The sequence below is a fragment of the Paroedura picta genome, chromosome 1 (genome assembly GCF_049243985.1).
Source record: "Paroedura picta isolate Pp20150507F chromosome 1, Ppicta_v3.0, whole genome shotgun sequence".
In the NCBI taxonomy this organism is placed as follows: Eukaryota; Metazoa; Chordata; class Lepidosauria; order Squamata; family Gekkonidae; genus Paroedura; species Paroedura picta.
In genome coordinates this window covers 52815888-52838050 of record NC_135369.1, presented here as the reverse complement: position 1 = coordinate 52838050, position 22163 = coordinate 52815888, and the positions used below count along the sequence as shown (strand labels likewise).

Sequence of the window (22163 nt, the reverse complement as noted above, 5' to 3'; positions counted from 1 at the left end):
GTCAGCCCTGGCTAGCACTTGGAAGGGCAACCTCCAAGAAAACCAGGGTTGTGATGCAGGGAAGGCAATGGCAAACCACCTCTAAACATCTCTTGCCTGGCAGCCAGACAATCTAAGGATCTCCTGGCTATATTGCACGCATGCCACATGATTAATAATAAATAATCTGAACTCTACTATACAATTCAAAGAAGCAATGGAACTGTGCATTTTTCATACAAATGTTTCTGGATTGCTATGTTAAATTTTATCTCATTTACTTAAATATCTCCTAGAAGCCACGTGTATTGAGATCCTGGTAATCTCCTAATTTAATTGGCAAATGAGTAATCAACTAAAATTGTTTGATTGGTTGAACGCCTTAGTAAACATACATCAATATAAATGCTGGCCCTTCAGGGCCACCCCTTATGAAGACACCTAAATAAAGAAATGAAATAAATGTTTTGCAAAATTCTCCCATGTATTATCCATTAGATATCAAATCGACTCTTGCCAACAATTTATTTCTAACAAAGACTTGTCAAATCCCATTTTAAAGTCACACTGAAGAAAAAACTGCCTCTAAGGCTCACTTTTAACTATGTTTAGCTGAGGGAAAAGTGAAGAGTCAAGCTTGTGATTTATCACCCTTGGTTTTCTGAGGGGATTCCTAATATCTACCTGAAGAAATTCATTTCTCAACAAAATGAGTTTTTCCTTTCACTTTGTGACACCTAAGATAAATCTCAAGGGAAAGTATTGCCTTATCTGACAATTTTTCCTTTTTACCTGGTAATCTGACAGACCCTCCTGATCCAGTACTTCTGCCCTCACAGAAATCAACCAGAAATGTTAGACTGGAAATGTTATGTTTAATAAACTCATAACTTCATGGATTATTATAGACACACTGTTCAGTAATGTCAATAGATATTTTGTCACAGCTTTCCACCTACAGACTGGGCACGGTAAGCAACCATTGCAAATACTGCAAAGGTCTTACACCCACCAAATCCACGGCTTAATGTGATTTGTGGCAGAAGACTTTTCTCAACATTCAAAATATTTTCAGAGCTCTTTATTCATTTCCAAAGCACATGTTCAATGCACTGATCAGATAAAATATTAGAGGTTAAAAAATTAAAACAGACACATCTTGCTGAATATGACTAGACAGGTGCAAGGTGGGAGATCTTAAAGAACTATGTTTCTGATCAACTCATCTTCTAAATTACTGGTATAGTAGTAGTAGTTATTTTCTCATGCACAGGACTCTTGGTATATGAAAAAATATTAACAGAGACTGGGAATGACTTATTCACTCCCAGGGAACTTGCCCAAGGTGAGTTACTAACTATTTTTCCCTCTCAGATCTGTATTGGCTAGGGATACCAGGTGGGATTTGGGGATCCCCTGGAATTACACCTCAAATTGAGATCAGTTCCCCTCAAGAAAATGGATGCTTTGAAGGGCAGCCTCTATGGTATTCTACGCTAGTGATGTCCCTGTCCTCCTCAGACTCCAACCCCAAATCTTCAGGAGCTTCCCAACCTGGATCTGACAACCCTACCCTTCCATCCTCCACCAGTGGCCAGAAGAGGCTGGCAACCATATTATATATGACCACTGCATGCAATGACAGAACATACAAAGAGAGAGGATGGGGATGGGCATGCTGGCCTTCATCTCCATGTGATTGTTGGCTCATAAGCATGTCACTTGCACACAGAGACAGTATCCATGTGGATGCTCCTTCCTTAAGTCCAGCAACTTTCACAAACCAAGAAAGCATATTTGAGGACATTGCCTCCACGTGCAGGTGTCATGCTCACAAGCCAAAGGTCATGCAGAAGCAAAGGGTGGGGTCAGCACATTCAGTCAATGTGTGGTTTCATGTGCAGGGTTATGGTGTAATCTGATGAAAAGTTGCACCAGCCTAAATCACTGACTTTCACTGAAGGAACTCTACATAAGATTGTACTGACACACTCAGAACTTTAGTCAGAGAAACCAGCAAATCTGCAAGGGGGTTGGTTTTTATGCCCTGCTTTAAAGAATATCAAATGGTTTACAATACAGATGACAACCAGGTCTTATCTCCTGATGGACGGTCACCTGGACTCCCCAAAATGTTGGCAGATTGTAAGTAGGTGGGCAGAAGGGATTGTGTCTGAGCTTGGCTCTTGTGGCCCTTTCTTGCATGCCCAGCGAACTGCTATTGGCCACTTTGGGGTCAGAAGATGAATTTCCTCCAGACCAGACTAGCCAGAAGTTCGGGGGGTGGGTTGGGGGGCATCATCTGGACATGGAATTGGGGTCACTTTGGGTGGCCAGGTAGTTGTGAACTTCCTGAATTCTGCATGGGATTGGATTAGATTACCCTGGAGGACACTTCAAATTCTATGATTCTATGACTAGATTTGCTATAATACATAATACTGGCTTCCCCTATGTCTTCCTGGACAAATATCTTTGATGACTTATCTACAGCATTCAGTTAAATATTACCTGACAACAGACAAGAACCTAGATTATGTATTCTGCAAATGTCCAGTCAGCATCATGACATTTCCTACAGAGAGGTCTGACATTACATGCACAGTAATTTCTCAAATGGAAAACAGACATGGAAACTTCATGGCCCAGTCTGTCTTTTATCAAACTGGTATAAAAATACTAAAGTACAAGTTCACCCAAGCCTCTAAACCTGATTTCCAACCATTCCTAGAAATTACGATAAAAATGACCTAAGTTATTGAGTGCTCAAACATGTACATTTTGAACACAAAAATGTATGGTTTTAGGGAAGTACATTTAATCTTGCTAGCTTGCTACAGATGGTACTTTAAAGTTCAAGACACTAACAATCCTTGAACAGAAATATTTATTTCAATATATTGATTTAAAACATTTCTATCCCATCTTATCTCCTCAGACCCCATAGTATGAAAAGAGGCTGCTCTGATTCAGTTATCTAGCCACACACTGGTTTTGGTTTTCAGCATTTCTGAAGGCTGCTTTGCTATCTCCCTCTCGTGGAAAAAAAAAGATATGGCAATTTATTTTAACACCACACTGACAAGTGAAGTGCCAAACTTCATCTCCAAGTAAATTGTTTTGAAACAGATGAAGACTATGTTTTGATATATAATACAAATCTAAAATAACTTCAAGCATATCTGCCATCACATTTCAGCTAAGATTGTCTTTAAAAAAGAAAAGAAAATAGTGTGTAACTCAGGCTTATGTGCAGATGGCCACCACGTGGAATGTATTATATGAAAAATTGAAAGGGAGGATGTTGGGCTATGTGAGCATGCCCATGGCAATGAAGGAGTTGATGCTTATCCTCCCAATTCAGAATGCTATGAAAGCAGTCTTCAGCAACTCTACCAGGTTTTCACAGACACACAGTTTGAGGGTCAGGAAAATACCCATGGCAAAAACATGGGAGGGGAGGTGGAAATATCTAGACCAGGCTTTCGTAAAACTTTGGGGTTTCTCAATGGTCCTGGATGGGTTTCCTGAATGGGTGGGAGTTATTTGTTTTTTAAATATATTTTTTAATTTGTTAAACATTTGATCAGGTGATATAACTATATATGGCCATGTTAACCTGCCCCCCCCCCCAAATGGCCAATGATGGACCTGAAGGGGGTGGGAAGGGGAGGGGCCCCTGATGGGCATGTACACAGCTATGCTTCCCAACCATATTCTGCAAGATTGAGCCACTTCTGGGGATTCTCAAAGCCTGAAAAATGTTTCAGGGGTTTACCAATGATAAAAAAAAATTGAGAAAGACTGACCTAGACACACAATAAATCTAAAACAATAAGCAGAAAAATGTCTGATAAAGTGTGGATTGAGGAAGTATGTTAAAGGGATAAAGATTCTTCCCCAGCCACTTCTGAGATAGACAGACAGACTGATAAATACACATGAATCAACCCACGTAGACTTTTTATTTAGATTGGATTGGATCTTATGGTTTCCTTCTATTAAGTGAAAGCTCTTCTCCACTGGAGAAACATCTCTTTCCTACAGCAAGAGATTCCTAAGTGAAAAGAAATAACTAGAACTAACTTGTTTGTCATTCTCTTGGAGAGGAGTGAGAAGTGAAGTGCCTCAGGGATTTGTCCTGGGCCCCGTGTTATTCAACATATATTAATAAATAATATGAATGAAGGAATAGAGGGGGTGCTTATTAAATATGGAGATGATACTAAGCTGGGTGGGATAGCAAACACACCAGAAAACAGAATCAGGATGATCTTGACATGGTAGAAAACTGGGTTAAATGAATTTCAATAGTGAAAAATGTAAAGTTCTACATTTAGATAGGAAAAACAAATGCATCATTATAGGATGGGAAGGACCTGTCTTAGCAGTAGTATGTTTTGGTTTCAGGTTTAGGTACCACAGTTGAAGAAAGATGTAAACAAACTGGAGTGAGTCCAGAGGTGGGCAAGGAAAATGGTGAGGGGTTTGGAGATCAAGATGTATGAGGAAAAGCTGAGGGAGCTTGGTCTGTTTATCCTGCAGAGAAGACGACTAAGAGATGATATGATGGCCATCTTCAAGTACTTCAAGGTCTGTCACGTAAAGCAGCGGTCCGCAAGCTTCCGCTTGCCGCAGACCACTGCAGAGTAGTGGGCGGAGAGGGCGGCCCGGGGGGCCCGTGCATGCGCGGCAGCCCCAGCGCAAACGCGCATGTGCGTTTGCGCCTCCGCCATGCCGGCGGCCGCGGCTTCCCCTCCCAGCCCCTCCGGGCCGCGAGCAAATTGGCCGCTAAAGCTAAAGCGACCGATTAGCTTGTGGCTCGGCAAGCTTCTCTTCCCTCCCCTCCCGAAGTGAGAAGCTTGCCAGGCTGCAAGCTAATCGGCCGTTTTGGCCGCTTTGGCGGCCAATTTGCTACACAGTTCAGGAGGTTGGACTAGATGACCCTGGAGGTACCTTCCAAATCTATGATTCTGTGATTCTAACTCCTGGCTCATCATGTTCAAAAGGACTGAAGATCATGGAAAGATGGCCATCAAAGACACAATGTGACTATCAAAGTCAATGAATGTGACATTTCTACTGCGCTTTGTACTGTTGCATACTTTCTCTGCATGAGGGGGATCAGACAGCTTTGATTAAGAAAATAAATGGTTAAGGAGTTGGAAGTACTAAAGGGGAATATGATGTCCCTTAACAATCTTCCTTTCTTCCAAAAGTTTTTTGTAAGGTAAGCCGAATCACACAAGATTCCTTTGAATAATTTGATAAGAACAGTTAACAGTCAATAAATTACATGAAGCTGTTGCATTTTATTCTGCAAGCAGAAGCAGAACCCTCTTGTCCTCCAACATGTTAGTTACAAAAGGCTTTTGAATAACTATAGTCCATTGTATTAAAGTTGGCGAAGTCTCAGATAAGAAACTTTATATATTTCTATGATATAATTTGAAGAACTGGTTGTGGAACAGATTCAAATGGGTAGTTGTGTTGGTCTGAAGTAGCACAATAAAATCAGAGGCCAGTAGCACCTTTAAGACCAACAAAGATTTATTCAAGGCGTGAGTTTTCGAGTGCAAGCACTCTTCCTCAGACTATGAACTTCCATCATACAGTGGGAATATAAAGCAAAAATTATTTCTGTTAAATTAGTAAACTGCGTCACACATCCAAATACAGCCATATGATAATTCTTTGCCAAAATAGCCAATCAGTCCCCTCAAATTCAGTTGTAGTTCACAAAAACCTAGGAGAAATAAAACTATCTATGTCAGTGATCAATAGCTCCCACCCCACCATTGGCTGCTGGGCCCATCTGTCACCATACAAGTGTGAAACATTCCTGCAAGTGAATTGCTACGCTGGCAGCTATCTCAGCCCAAGACCAGGGAGTTAAACTCAAAATTCCATTACATATCACTAACCTCACCTTACAGTCACATTGTCCCAAATAAAATAAATTGTGAGGAATGTAGATATAAGAGTTGAATGAGGTTAGCATGTATAGTGAGATAAAAAAACCTATGTCCTTGTTGAGTCCAGGGTACGTCATTGTTTTGAGTGTTGTAATAACTTGCATTTCTGCAGTCTCCCTTTCTAGCACTCCTAACCACTACAGCAAGCTAGCTCCAACTCTATGATTCCCCAACCTTGGCGGAAGGAGACCAGCCACTGGAAGGCTGACCCTGGAACTCCCACATTGGTTAGCTGGCAAACAAGTAGCTCAAGATTTACTAAGTTGAATGCTGCGGTAAGATCAAACAGTACCAGAAGTATCGACCAACCTTGGTCCAACCATCTTCAGAGGTCATCCATCAGAATGACCAGTGCCCCACACTGGCCACACTGTGGCCACACTGGAAACTGGACTGGAATGGGTCCAACACCAAAGCTTCCCTTTAATTGGTCTACAGCTGTCCACTTCACCACCTTCCCCAGAAATGCTAGGTACAAGACATGGCGGTAGTTTGCAGGGTCTTCAACAGGGGCTGAATCACAGTCTCCTTCAGCCCACTTGGGAACATCCCTGTTAGTAGGGATCAGTTGATTATGTCCCAAACACTAAAATAACAGACTAGAGCAAAAATTTAAAACAAGTTCATATTTTACTCCGAAGCTTAAGTGAATGCTGTCCCCTGCAGATTAATAATCTCAGGTTGTGATCCCTACATTGTAATTAGGCACATGCACAGGAAAAAAAATCATACCCAAATTGATTGGAGTCAAATCTGAAAAAATACCTTTTTTTTTTTAATGCACATGACTCTCCCCCCTCCAACATTCCCAGGCAATGGTGAGTGTCTCCACAGCCTGAGAAGGCTGGGCAGGGGAGACATTTAAAGGATACACCATGACAGATCAGCTGTTTGGCATGCTCTTCCCCAGCCCTCCCCAGACATTTCCTTTAAGCTGGTCGATTTGTGGCTGAATCACTGATTCATGATTCAGATAACAGCTAGTATAGGGTACGGGGATGGGCAATTCAGCTCAGATAGGTCTGAAAACTACCCAAATCAGCATTGTTTTGGGTACTTTTCATCCAAAACAAATCACACATCCCTAGTTGTCATCTGCTAGCTCCTCTCACACACAGGACACCAACTACAGCCCATGCTTTTTCCATCCTATCTCCCACCCTATGAAATAGGCACTCTGAGAAGGTGAAGAAGAAGCTATTTTAGTGGCAGTCAGAGGTTGGTGCAAGGCTACTCTATTGGCCAGGATTTCTAATGGATTTCTAACTTATGGATTTTTTACTATATTTTTAATTTGAATTTTAAAGCACCCTAAGCTATCGGAAAGAGCATAAATATTTTAGTTAATACATTAAATTGAGGTTGATTGATCAACAACCAAATCCAAAACCAAGGCTGACAGTCACAGTTTCTAGCTCTCTAAAATTCAATAATGTTGGGCCTAGTTTTAAAAACAATTACTTTTAAACTTTTTTGAATTTAATGACACTACTCCAAATTAAACACACACATTAAACCATGAACATTCAGACTTTTTTTTTCATCAGACAAGGAAAATATTCGACGAGATTATAAAGAATCAATTTTTTTTGCAGCTGTTCCCTTGAAAAAGTATTAGCAAGCTGACCTTCACATTTGTCTGTTTCTGTTAAAAGGTAAATGTCAAGTTATGCTTCTAGTAATGCTTCTAGTCATTTGTTACTAAGAAAAGTATAAGCCTTCAATTACACTTTCATTAAAGAATATGAGCACAGCTTGTACCTTTCACATGCCTTCTTTGCAGTTCCCATTCACACAAAGAAAGGGTACCTAAAAGCTTCAAGGAAAAAGCCACTGTGGGGTGCTCTGCTGGAGACTGTTAGAAAGAACCCCATTAACTCTTACTATTTAAGTCAATACACTGCAAACTACAAAAGCCAAAAACAATCAGTACCTAAAATGAATGAGCATGCAAAAGAGACTTACCTCGAGAGATTAGGAATACTTCATAGAAAGAATAAAAATGGAAACCAAAAGAAAGAACAATGTAGAGATAGAATTCCCATTGTGGCAGCAATTCTAATTGTAATGGCATTTCTCAGCCTCAGTGCTTCCTATGATGACATCTTAGAAAACAATACCTGTAAACAAGAAGATAATGCACTTCAGCTGGATACATACTGAGGTTGCAGGGTAGGCAGGATAATAAACCTAAACAAATATAATTTTCATCCATGTTTGTCAGGCTTTCAAAAGGGTCCTAAATCGATGCCTGAGTGTTGTTGATGAGTAGCTATATGAGCTGTAAAGAAATTGAAACTAAACCCAGACAAAACAGAAGTGATGCTTGTTGGAAAGGCAGATGCTTTGAAGAACGTCATTCCCATTCTGTGGTCATTCCATTGGTTGCCCATTTGTTACTGGACTCAAGTACAAAGCCTTTCATAGTCTTGATCTCTCTTATCTGCTTGACTGGCTCTCTCTCTCTCTGTGCTCCACAACACAAACTTCACTCATCCCTGCAGGGCTTTCTGCAACTACCATCCTGAAAACAGACAGAACCCATACACGTGCATTCTTTCTTGTGGCCTCCACCTTCTGGAATGGCCTCCCTGAGAGGGTTAGGAGGGCTCCCATTCTCCTGGGCTTCCCACAGACTATGCAGAACAGAATTACTTAGGAGGGCTTTCTGGACATGTAAACAAAACTGTACTATAATGAAATACTCAGAAAGTTACTTTGGTAAAGGGATAGGAACTATGATCTACACTGTGGGCCTTTTCGCACGGGGATCTTTGTTGCAAATTGTTTGCGGAATGAAAAATCGCCATTTAAAATAGTGGAAGTCGTCGTTATGCATACCTGCCTTTGTAGTGGAATCAGTTGCATTTTTTAGCGTTTCCCACAGGCTTCCGGTCTCGGCAGAAATCGCTAGAAAGGAAGCGCTATTGCCAAGCTCGTCCCGCCCCTGGCCGTCAAGCAGCCAATGGGCAGCCGTTAGCATGCTCCCAAACAGCCCCTTTCCCTTTAAGAAAGGTTTATTTTAAAAAAAAACGACCCATAGCAACAAATCTAGGTAGATTCGTTGCAACGGAGAGACCCATCCAGCTGCCTAATGTGAGCTGTCGTTTGATTGTATGATCGTTGGCACGCTGCCTCGAGTGATAAAAAAAAATCCCCCCCCCTCTCACGGGCCCGATTTTCGGCTGAATTAATGTGTAAAAAATAAAGGGACTTTATTTCAGCAAACGGGCTTTTATGTGGTTTGTGCTTAGTGACTAAAGGTGAAGGACTGAAGCCAGGGAAGCCTCTAAACAGAAAGAGGCTCGCTGGTGCGTTTATCCCCGCTCGCTCGGAGAAAAAAAAATGGCGTTCGCTTCGCCCGAAGATCGGAGGAGAGAGCCAGGGGGAGGGACTTTGAAGAACCCGCAACAATGGTAACGCACAGGTCTTTAGCGCTAGTGTTGCAGATTGGTTGCAGGAGTGTATCGCTATCCGGAGGGTGAATCCACTTTTCTGGATTCCCCTGAAAGCGCTACAACGAAGCGCTTTTTGCTGATTGGTTTCAGGAGTGTTGCAGATTGTCTGCGATGTCATGCGTTAAGGCAAATTAGTAGCGTTTTCAATTAGCAACCATTGTGCTATTTTGAAGCCGTGCGAAATGGCCCTGTGTATTGCTATCTAACTCTGTGAGTAAGTTCCAAATTAGATCGTTTTATACTACTTAATATAATGTTTTAAAGCTCATACTTTGTTTCAGCTCTGTTTGATATTTGTTTGTTTTTAGATTTCTGTAGTCCAAACTCTATAGCATTGCTCATTGAATATACCATCATATTGATTGTACTCAATTGACACCATGGAATTCACCTTGAGTCTCAGCAAGAAGGGTGGTGTATAAATAATAATAATAATAATAATAATAATAATAATAATAATAATAATAATAATAATAATAATAATAATAATAATAGCAACTACAGGTGCTATTATCCAAGGGTGCACCAAAGCGGCTAGGGGCCAAATATCTACTAGAGCAAGCTTCCAAACATACAATTCCTTGCTGAATGAAGAGTTCTGCTTGCAAAGAGATGCTACTCACTCTGCTTCTTAGTCTTATCCAGCAGCCAGAATTGTATATACATCTCATGATGCCTTGGTTTTCTACAAACAAAATTACAGTCATAATAGGAATAGCAGCATACTTAGATGTTGTGTTAAAAATCTGTAACACTGAAAATGTATATACATAGGCCTGAAAAATACAGCAATTAAATGTATTCAAAAGAGTATCCTTTTCCTTTCCATCAAAGAGATCATCAGCTACCTGTATTGTTTCTATGTGAATCGCCCTGTGCAGCCCTGGGAGCTGCACACACATAATGCAGGACTGGAAACAACAGATGGACATCTCACAATTCAGGAAACAGCCCTCCTCAGTGGCAGATCGTTTTCTACACTTTAAGTACACGTGGAGTTCTAAAAAGCAGGTTGAGATGCAGGAAGGTAACGTGTGTACATTCTCTGTACAATTTTAGAACTATGGAAAATAGCTACTCAGAAAATATAAAGGTAAAGGTAAAGGTATCCCCTGTGCAAGCACCGAGTCATGTCTGACCCTTGGGGTGACGCCCTCCAGCGTTTTCATGGCAGACTCAATACGGGGTGGTTTGCCATTCCCTTCCCCAGACATTACCGTTTACCCCCCAGCAAGCTGGGTACTCATTTCACCGACCTCGGAAGGATGGAAGGCTGAGTCAACCTTGAGCCGGCTGCTGGGATTGAACTCCCAGCCTCATGGGCAAAGCTTTCAGACAGCTGCCTTACCACTCTGCGCCACAAGAGGCTCTTCAGAAAATATAAATATATGCAAAACTATATGCAAGTTTAAACTTAATTTCTTGCTTTTGCAACATCCTTTTAACTTAGCATATACAAGTGTAGTCCATATAATCATCAAATTTAAAAGTATGAATACCTTGGGGTTTTTATAAACAAAATTACAGTCATAATAGGGCTAGCAGCATATTCAGATGTTGTGTTCACAATTTATGACATTGAAAACTCTTAAACAGTGTGTTACCATCATACATATTAAGGCATATGTCTGTAGTATACACATGAATTATCATTATCTAATGCTGCAGATTGGCTTACATTAAAATCATCAACCTACACATTCTCAAAGAATAGAGCATTTCATTAATCCCAGTGCTGTATTGGAATTCCAAAGCTTTAAAAGCATTTCATTCATTCCAAGAGAACACATATTTCATGCAAGGGTGGGTTTTTTTCTCCATTATTCCACAAATTTTCCAATGTTTCAATTGGAGAAAAAACATTAAATACTAAAACATTTAAATCCTCATTTTCCCCCTAAGGCTTTCACATTTTTACAATATGGAAAGTACCTGTGTAAATATCTGCACATGCTAATCTAAACCAAGGCCATGGTGTGGGATATAATAATTGTACCACTGTTGTTTTGGTTTTGTTGGTGCTGACTGGCAGGTAGCCACTCAATATCACACTGGAGCAGAAGTCAATCAGCACTTATTGCACAGTGCCCGACACTTCAAGGATGACAAATGACACAACTCTTCTGCTATTCAGTGAAACAGAAATTTGGAGGTGGAAATGTTGAAGATCTGAAAATTATTTACTGGGACCGAAGTTACATAAACAAAATTATAAGAAGTCAAAACAGTATGGTCATTAGATATAATACAATTAAAACATATCTGTTCTGCTTAATATTTCTGGTAAGGCCTAGGAGGAGAAGCTGGTCTCATGGCTTAAGTGCCACTCAGTGCTTAACACCCACTCAAGGCAGCTCTCCCTCCCTTAAGGGCCTCTTCCTCCTACCAGCTTGCCAATCGCCTTCTGTCTCCCACCCCTGACCACCCCTCCTCCTTCCACTTCCCTCCAAGGCTCAGAGGCTGCAGATCCCTGCTGCGTGAGAGCTGCCCCTGCTGATGAGTTCCCTGCCTGGGGGCCTCCAGCCTGCAGGCTTTCCAGGTCCTGGGGGGGAGGGAGAGGCTATCTACAAAGTTATTCCACCTCACCCCAATCTGGTGCCCGTTGTATTCCTGAATGCAACAGGTTTCGTCCCTAGTCTTAAAAATAAAACTTAAATGCCTGCTCCTAGATTGTTTCTTCATTCGAAACCTTGAGAAATAAGATGATGCAACATAAGTTCCAATAACAACTTCTAAAATGGATTAAATAACAATCACCTTCACCAGGAAGAAGAACGGTGGATCCTAAGAAACAGTAGGGGAACAATCCGAGCAAAAGCCATTTTTCAAATCTCCACAAGTTCTGCAAAAGGAACAGAACAAGTCAAATATTTCTATATCCTGGGGATAAGGAATTGGCTGCAAATTATGGAATAAACAATGCCATCTATTAATACAGAAGAGCTAGATTCTAGTAGCACCTTAAGACTATAACAAGATTTTCAGAGTATACGTTTTGGAGAGTGAAAGCTCCCGTCATCAGATCTAGCTGCTCTACTATAAACCAACATTGCTACTCCCTAAAATTCTCTTAATACAGGAAGTGTCTGGACCAACCTTTCACAACTTTTCTACCACTGAGAAATCCCTGAAACATTCTTCAGGCTTCAAGAAACCGCAGAAGTGACATGGTTGTTCAAAATATGGTTGGGAAGCACAGCTGTGTACATGCCCACCTAGGGCTCCTCCCCTTCCCACCCCCTCCTGCCCATCATTGGCCAGGCACACAGGTTGTTTAATAAATGTTTAATAATTTTTAAAAATTAATTTGCTCCCACTTTATCAGGAAACCCTTCCAGGGCCATTAAGATATCCCAGGATTTCACAAAACCCTGGTTGAGAAAGCCTGGTGTAGACAGAACTAGAAAACAGTAGTGATCTCTTTGTGATCGTTCCATGCTAAAAAAAATTAGGTATTCTTATGAAATGCCATCATATTTAGCACTATACTGTGCTTTTAAAATGTTATTAGTATTCCATAGTGATCCTGTAAAATATGTCAGAATTGGGAGGGAAGGTGCTGAAGCTATGAAATATCAGTTTGCTTAAAGCCACCTAGGGCCAAGCACAAATATGACCCTCTTGGTTGCATAGAAACATGTCCTTCTGTGAGGAAGTTCTTGCCAGAGGCCTTAGTCCCAACAAAGCCTTGCAGCAGAATTTAAATCCACGCTTATTTCACACCCTAAGCAGGAGCTCTGGTATAACATCAAACTGATTAATGCCAATAGAGAATGGAAGAGGAATTCAAGAGAGAGAGATTGAGCATGAGCTAAACATCATGTCTGCCCTAGATACCAGATACCTCTCGTTTCAAAACTTCCCAGTGCCATAGAATATACTGACCACTGTAAATTTCAAAACAATAAAAACTACCAAACAACTGAGGGCAGATGAAAGATGCCTCCTCCTTTCTTTCTGTTCAGGTCCAAACAGTTTTACTTTATAAATCATCATTAAAAAAAAGTATAGAGATCTGATAGTTAGATGTGAGAGAGAATGCTCAAGGCCTGGTTTACACATGACACATTTCTCTGCCCTGGATTACTGTATGTACACTTATCCCCTAAAGAAATCACAAGTAAAGTACAATGCTGTACCTGTTGTGACTGTTATTTAATATATGACGTTCTATGTTTCCGAAAACATTCCATGTAAATCGTCCTGGGCCATATGGAAAGGTCGGTATAAAAATCTAAGAAAACAAACAAACAAGAGCATGGAGATCAGGGTCACATTAGAGCCATCTAAGTCATATGCACCAATTTAGCACAGACCTCCAAGCTACATGTGTATATGCTCAGTAATCTAGAGTTTGTATTTGCATATGAGAATGACAACGGTGTTTGCTCCCCTCCTGTATGTTCACTCCCTTACATGTCTATGCCATACTAGAAACTAAGCCCGCTGTACTTTAAATACAGCGGGCGCTAGAGGGCCTCGTGTATTGGGTGGGGCGGCTCTCCGCCTTCCAGGGCCCCCCCCTCGTACCCGAGGATGGCCGTGGGGAGGCCTTGGGGCCTTCCCTGCTGCAGCTGCTGCTGCCGCCTTCCCCGCCGCCACCTCTTCCCCCCCTGGCCCGCCGCCTACCTCCGTTGGTGGTGGCAAGGCAGCAAATGGCAGCAGGCCGGCTCAGGGCCGGGACAGAGTCGGGGCTGCTCCTCTACGGCCCCCGCCTCCACCGCGGGCACCGGCTGCGTGGGCCGGCAGCAACCTGTCCTCTAGGCGGCCGCCACCGCCGTCAGCTCCTCTTGGCCAGGCGGCAATGTGTCCTGTCCGCGGCAATGGACGAAATGGCAGCAGTCGGCCGCATGCGGCCGACATTGGAGGGGGGCGGATCAGGAGGCACTTCATGCCTCCCGATTTATCAGTCCGGCGGCAAAGGACTGCCAGCGGACTGACATTCAGCACCCTTCCTCATCCCGGACAGAGCCCGCCCTCATTGCCCTTAATGTTAAGGATGTATTGGGATTTGGCAACTAACTGTGTGAACTGATTCCACCAAAAAGCACAGTACTTGAGGTGATGCAAAGTCAATGCAAGCGCATACACTGAATTGCTCTTTCCACCTAATCCTAGGCATGTTGCTTTCCTGAAATAAAGGCCCACTAAAGATGCACATATATGATAATATTGGTACACCATATTGATCTGTGTTATAAACTCATTTGTAGTGGGTTGTAATCCTGGCTGTTCTCGATTCTTTTCAATATTAAGATCTTTTAATTGGTTTAATTTGTTACAGTATTTTATTACTATAAACTGCCTCGAGACCACTTGAGTAGAGGGGCAGTATAAAAATCAAGTACATAAATCGTAATTTGTAATATGGGTTGATTTTCAGAGTGACATCAGTCAATCATGATTATGCTCACCATCTGCTGTGTCCATCCCTCATCTGTAACGAACAGGTAACATTAGCTTCCGGCGAGAGCAGACTCTTATCTCCCACATTAACCTACTATTCAATTAATGATTTCACAGGAAATTGAAATCATCAATTTGGAATCATCATCAACCCCCCCCCCACCAAACCCACTATCAAGGAATCCAAGCCTTGTATACCCAGGACTACTGTACAGAATAAATCAGCCTTTGATTTTGTTTAAAATGAAGTTCATTAGCTACTTAAAGGACTGATTTTTATACAACACAATCTCTTAAAGCCATGCAGCTAAAAACATAGAAGCTAACTTTTCTAATACATTGATAGCTGATATTAGATAACACAAGCTTAAAGTCTCAAGAGTCCGAGACAGAGGCTTAAACATCCTGTACATAGCTGTTTGTTGCAACACAAGCTTAAAATTGCTCTATGCAGGGCCTTAGCCTTGACCCAAAAACTACAGCTGGTCCAAAACCCAGCGGCCAGGATCCTCACAACACCATGGAGGTCCCACGTCCAACCCATTCTCCATCAACAGCAATGGTTGCCAGTTGAATTCCAGATCAGGCTAAAGGTTCTGATAATTACCTTTAAGGCCATACACGGTCAGAGCCCAATATACCTGAGGGACCGCCTCCCTGCCTATGCCCTTCAAAGAGCTCTACGCTTCGCCAACACCAATGGTCCCTAGCATTCTCTGTCCTTGTCCCCACCTGGTGGAACAAGCTCCCAGTGGCGATCAGGGCTAAAACAGTTCCACAGGGCCTGCAAAAGGGAGCTCTTCCACCAGGCATCTTTCATATGCTTTTGGATCATGCACACTACAAATCCTGTATGAAATGATGACTGAAGGGTGACAAGAGAGAGATTTACAAAATTATGCATGGGATGAATAAGGCAGAGAAAGAAGTATTTTTTAAGAATCTGTGGGAATAAGGCAGAGAAAGAAGTATATTTGAAGAATCTGTGGGTTGTCAATGAAATCAATGAGTAGTAGAACAGATAAAATGAAGTAGTTCTTCACCCAGAGGAATTCACACATGTAATTCACTGCTGCAGGAAGTGGTGGTGGCTACAGCCATAGACAGCTTCAAAAGGGGATAAGGCTATAGAGCAAAGGACCATAAGCCACAGAGTATAAATGGATTACTCTGTCTTGGGCAGTGATGCTCTGTATCGGTGCTTGAGGGGCCACATTGGGAGGGCTTCTGGACATCTGGCCTCGATGGTGGAATTCCTGGTATCACCTGGGATTTTGCCACTTTGTGACAAGAGTGTTGGACTGGATGTAAGTCTGATCCAGCATGCCTTCACTTATGTCCTTATCTATAGAATAGAATAGGAATGGGAATGGAATGGAATAGAATAGGTGAAGGTTCAAGGGGGTGGCAAATTACAGTGCATGAGCGATAGGGTTGTGAGTGTCCTACAGTGCAGGGGGTTGGACTAGATGACTCCGGAAGTCCCTTCCAACTCTATATGCTATGATTCTATAATTCTATAGAGTTGGAAGGGGTCATACAGGTCATCTAGTCCAAACTCCTATTCAATGCAGGATCAGCCTGGAAGAAGAGTTGGTTTTTATACCCCATTTTTCACTGCCTGAAGAAGTCTCAAAGCAACTTACAATCGTGTTCCCTTCCTCTCCCCACAGCATACACCCTGTGAGGTATGAGGCTGAGAGAGCTGAGAGGACTGCTCAGTCAGAACAGCACTATCTGGACTATGACCAGCCCAAGGTCACACAGCTCACTGCATGTAGAGAGCAGAGAATCAAACCCAGCTCACTAGATGAGAAGCCACCGCTCTTAACCACTGCATCACGCTGGCTCCTCAAGCATCCATGATAAGTATCTATCCAGCTACTGCCTAAAGGCTGCCAGTGAGGGGGAGCTCACCACCTCCTTAGGGAGCCTATTCCACTGCTGAACTATTCTGTGAATTCCTCCCCCCCCCCCCCAGATATCTAATTGGTACTGTTCTATGCATAGTTTAAAGCCATTACTGTGGGAAATATCCTCTGCTTCCAATAGGAACCTTTCCCTGCCCTCCTCTAAGTTACAACCTTTCAAATTCTTAAAAGACAACAATCATGTCTCCTCTCAACTTCTTCTCCAGGCTGAACATTCCCGTGTCCCTCAGCCTTTCCTCATTGGGCCTGGACCGCAGGCCTTGGATCATCCTCCTCACTCTCCTGTGCACCCTCTCAATTTTGTCATCCTTTGTGAAGAGAGGCCTCCGGACCTGCACACAGTACTCCAGGTGTGGTCTGACCAATACAGCATACAGAAGGATGATGACATCTTGCGATTTTGATGTGATGTCTCTGTTGATACAGTCCAGGATTTGCCTTCTTTACCACTGCATCACCCTGTCTGTTCAACATTTAGCTTACAGTCCACATTTACCCCAAGTGTATCTCCCATCCAGTATGCATGCTTCTCATTTTTGCAACCCCAATGTAGAACTATACTGTTCTCCTTATTGAATTGCACTTAGTTCTCATTTGATCATTTTTTCATTATCACAGAATCACAGAATCATAGAGTTGGAAGGCCATCTAGTCCAACCCCCTGCTCCAACCCCATACAGGCCATCTAGTCCAACCCCCTGCTCAACGCAGGATCAGCCCAAAGCATCCTAAAGCATCCAGTGAGGGGGAGCTCACCACTTTCTTAGGCAGCCTATTCCACTGCTGAACTACTCTGACAGTGAAATTTTTTTTCCTGATATCTAGCCTATATGTGAAAAATTTTTTTCCTGATATCTAGCCTATATAGATATATGTTCAGATTTTATTGAACTCTATCTTCATCTTCTGGGGTGTTCACTACTCCTCCCAATTTGGTGTAATCTGCAAATTTAATGAGGAGTCCCTCTACCCCCTCATCTCGATAATTGATTAAAATGTTGAAAAGTACCAGACGCAGTACCGAGCCCTTCTCACTTCTCTCCAATCCAATGAAATACTACTGACAACTATTCTTTAGTTGCAATTTTGTAACCAGCTCTCTATCTACCTAACCATCCAAAAATCTAGTCTGCAGTCCTCCAGTTTACCTATTGGAATATCATGGGGTACTCTGTCAAAAGCCTTACTGAAATCAAAGTAAATAACATCAACTGAGTTTCCATGATCAAATAAGCCTGTCACTTGGTCAAAGGAGGAAACCAGGTTGGTCTGGCAGGACCTGCTGGAAACAAATCCGAGCTGACTTCCCTGGATCAACAAGTCCTTCAGATGTTTAAAATCTGCTCCATTACCTTCCCTATGACTGAGGTCAGTAGTTTCCCAGGTAATCTCTCCTCCCTTTTTTGAAGACTGGGATAACATTCACTCTCCTCCAATCTTCTGGCACATCTCCAGTCCTCCAAGACTCCTCCCTCAGCTTTCCTCCCTTCTTTCTATTACTGGCAGTCTCTCCCCAGGAAAAGTCTGGCCCAGTTGTATAGTGGTCACCGGTGGACAGGACCCTGTTACTATAGGGGCTGCATCTCTTATTTTGGAGAGTTTAATTACCCTTTGAAAAAGTTTTGACACTTTTCAGCAAACTTGAGACTTCCCCCAGGTTCCTCCTATCTGTCTCTAACTCCATTCTGCATATTTATTAGTCATATTCTCTTATTGCCCACCATTTTGTACTCAGCAACCCGCAGGCAAAGGTAAGTGGCAGCCTTAGTCAGACCCCCTAGGAGCTTAGTCAGACCCCCTAGGAGCTTCTCAATCCCAAAGATCCTTTGTGCACCTCAGCCACTTTCTCCTGTGCTAACCAAGTGGAAATATCACTTGATTGCAAGGTTGAACGGCAACCTTGCTTTGGCAGACATCACGCATATCAGAAACACTACCATTTCTGCCATAGTCACAAGTACTGAGACTGATCCAAAAAAGACAAGGTGTCCAACTAGGGTGGAAGGAAGTATTTCAGCGGGTGAAGTCAATACTGCAGGTTCTTCAACCTTACTTCCCTCCATACTTGTGGAAATTAAACTGCACACAAATAGCAGAATTAGTATAAAAATTAGGAGGCCTGACCAGGTGCTGTGGGGATGATGATGATGGACAACAATATGTGGTTAACATTCCAGGTAGACCAGGAATGGGTTCAAAACAAACCATGGAAAACCCAGTGCTTTTTGAAGGAGCATAATAATAATGGTACAGTCTCTGAAGCATTTAAGATGTCCCTCCAAACTCACAATTCTTGTACTCGCACAATACCGAGAATGAATTAATAGCACAACGAATCCAAAATACTGGCATAGGAATCATTTTTTTCCATTTTTGCACACGCTCAGAGACAGCCTACAACACTGTAAGATGCATCTGAGCCGGTCCCAGTGCTAAACTCTGGCTTTAACCAAGCTCCACCGCAGTACTTTCTCTCTCTCCTCGTACAGCCATTTACAAAGTTTTTTGGGAACAGCCTTAGGAATTTCCTTCCCCCGCAAAAGGAGCATTTCCCAACTTCCCTCTCGGATTCCAGGCAGAATTGGGCTGCCCGCAGCTCCGAACCCCCCTTCCCTTCCTTCTAGGGAGTAGTTCTCCATTCGCAGCCTTTGGATCAACGCGGGGCTCAGCGGAACAAACAAAAAGACCGACCTGCAACGCAGCAAGCGCCACCCGACTCCTTACGCAGCCCGAGCCGTCTCGGCGCGTTTCCGGCTCCGGCCCAGTTGGCTGTCGCTCCGCCTCTTCTCCGCGATGCTTACCCAGGTCTTCTCAGGCGCTATTCCGTGGAAGTCGTGGGCTCCTAGTCGCTATACTTCCACGGACATTGATGGGAGAGTAAGCGCCGCTGAACTGAGTGGGCCTTAGATCCAAGTGAAGACAAAGAACCGGCGGGGGAGATTCATTGCGATTCTATGCGCATTAGGTTTACATGAAGGCTTTGAGCGCCTTCTGGATTAACGCTCCTAGGATCGGCCGGCACCGATGTCGTCGGAAAGTTAGATTTATACATAAGTGATTAGATCTCGATATCTCAGCCTTATAGATGCAAGTGTGTTATACAAATGCAATGTATATGATATAAAATTATGAATAGATGTGGTCGAAAGGCAGCATGGAAATGTACAAGTAATGTTGTATGCACTTGGACGGATGTGTCTGTTTCCTGTTCTCTCTTTTGCAGAGACCTTGTAGAGTTTCCAAAGTAAGAGACGTTCAGAGATGGTTTGTGCCTGCCTCGTCTTAGCAACCCTGGACTTTCTTGGTTGTCTTCTTTCAGAATAGTAACCATGCATGTGTGTAGTGCAGCCAGGAGAGTTTAGGGTTGTCTGGCAGCCAGGAAGAGGCAAGCTAGACTACAACATAACTTGTATATTTCTATGCTGCCTTTTGACTACATCTCATCTACTCATATAATTTTATATAAACTACATTGCATCAATATAACACATTTGCACTTAGAAAGCTAGAACATCATGATCTAATCTACCAGGTCAGACCCTGCTTCACTTCCATGATCTGACGAGCTCTAGCTTGGGGCTTGTCCATTCCCTTCACATTTCCAGTATCTGTAATTGGGCTGTAGTTGTCTGGGAGAGCTACTTCTCTGTATATAGAAGTTCTCAGGTTCAACCACTGGTCTCAGTGTAAAAAAACTGTAAAAAGAATACTTTGTCCAAGCGTTTCTAACATGGATCAGAAAATGATTGACCTGACAGGGTATAAATGTGTCTGAATTTCTTAAAAATCTGTAGCTTATCTTCAGTGAACCTGCCAACGCCTGTGGCCTGAACACAACACAGTACCCCTTAAAATGCAAGGCTTCTTTTGTGGGATGGAGTGAATAATATCTGTGAGTATAACAGGGAGTTTTAGGGATAATTAGACGAATTCTATGTATAGGTATTGGCAGTAAGTCCCTTTCAATTCTACAAGACATATTTAAGCATTCATGGAATCAGAGCACACGTGATGCTGAGTTCCTGTTGTGATCTTGAGTTTGTGTCTCAGGAAATATGCTAACTAATGTTATTTTGCATTTCCATTTAAATGAAACTTTAAAACAATATGTGGTTCCAGAGTAATGTGGAACTCTTTAAGTGATGTGTACCTTTAAAAACAAAGAAAAAGATACTGTTCCACAATGCTGATAGGGTCTTTAAAACAAAAAATGGAGGATATTGTCAGAATCTAAAGAATTACTCAGAATTACTCCAAACAGGCTTCTTCTAGAGGTGGTGGGTTCTCCATCTTTGGAGATTTTTAAACAGAGGCTGGATAGCCATCTGATGGAGAGGCTGATTATGTAGGCTCAAGGGAGTGGCAGGTTACAGTGGATGAGTTATAGGGTTGTGAGTGTCCTGCATAGTGCAGGGGGTTGGACTAGATGACCCAGGAAGCCCCTTCCAACTCTATGATTCTATTATTCTAAGCTATGTCACAATTTAGACAGGATATTTTTCGGGTGTTTTTTTACTGTTTCTATTGAACAGAAGGATACCGTAAGTCCCATTTGCTGTGCAGTGTTAAGAGAAGTTGGGAGCTCAGGTTGCTATTCAAAGAACCATACGTTCAGAGATCCCTCTTGCATGCAGAGCTAGTTCACAGGATTGCAAAGGCTCTGGCTTGGTTCAGAAAATATAAATCCCATAATAATCCTTTGCTAAGGTACAATAAAATTAGAGTTCAGTAGCGCCTTTAAGACCAACAAAGATTTATTCAAGGCGTGAGCTTTCGAGTGCACTTGAAAGCTCACACCTTGAATAAATCTTTGTTGGTCTTAAATCTGATTTTATTGTGCTACTTCAGACCAACACGGCTACTCATTGAATCTTTGCCAAGGTAGTATTCTACTTGTCAGTGGTAGGCATATGTGAATTTCTATTTGAAATAGCTCTGTGCCTCTAATCCAGGGGTAGTCAACCTGTGGTCCTCCAGATGTTCATGGACTACAGTTCCCATGAGCCCCTGCCAGCATTTGCTGCCAGCATTTGCTGGCAGGGGCTCATGGGAACTGTAGTCCATGAACATCTGGAGGACCACAGGTTGACTACCCCTGCAATCTATAAGGAACCTTTTCACTAGTCTTTGCTATTTTGTTTCACAGTTAAACACCTTGGGGGTGTTTAACTGCTAAGTGTGCAGAGTCACAATCCTAATATTTTATATATACCTATTATTTTTGTGTATAAATGCTTGGAATATCTGTACAAATGCAGGCAAGTGGGCCTTTTGTGCCTCTCATAAGACAACCATGAGAGTACATGACAGGCAGACAAGATTAGGTACACTGCCATTGGAGTTGCAGATAATTTCCATAAAGGAGTAAACATATTAGTCTCCTTCACATACTTGTTTTGGAAGTGCTTACACAA

The 22163-nt window shown here is 42.4% G+C and overlaps 1 protein-coding gene across 10 annotated transcripts in view; it reads right to left on the bottom strand.

Moving 5' to 3' along the window:
* Positions 1-19665, bottom strand: part of HHAT (hedgehog acyltransferase) — a 252438-nt gene extending 232773 nt beyond the window's left edge. The window contains exons 1-5 of one of the 10 annotated variants that reach the window (XM_077338408.1): positions 19441-19665; positions 13552-13646; positions 12170-12254; positions 10036-10097; positions 7920-8074 (exon numbers count right to left, since the gene is read on the bottom strand). In XM_077338408.1, coding sequence (XP_077194523.1) covers positions 7920-8028 — 109 coding nt within the window. In that variant the 5' untranslated portion in view covers positions 8029-8074; positions 10036-10097; positions 12170-12254; positions 13552-13646; positions 19441-19665. Of the gene's footprint in view, positions 1-7919; positions 8075-10035; positions 10098-12169; positions 12255-13551; positions 13647-19440 lie in introns of those variants that run through there. The other 9 variants (XM_077338399.1, XM_077338335.1, XM_077338417.1 and 6 more) reach the window with 9 other exon arrangements.
* Positions 19666-22163: the final 2498 nt, after the last annotated feature.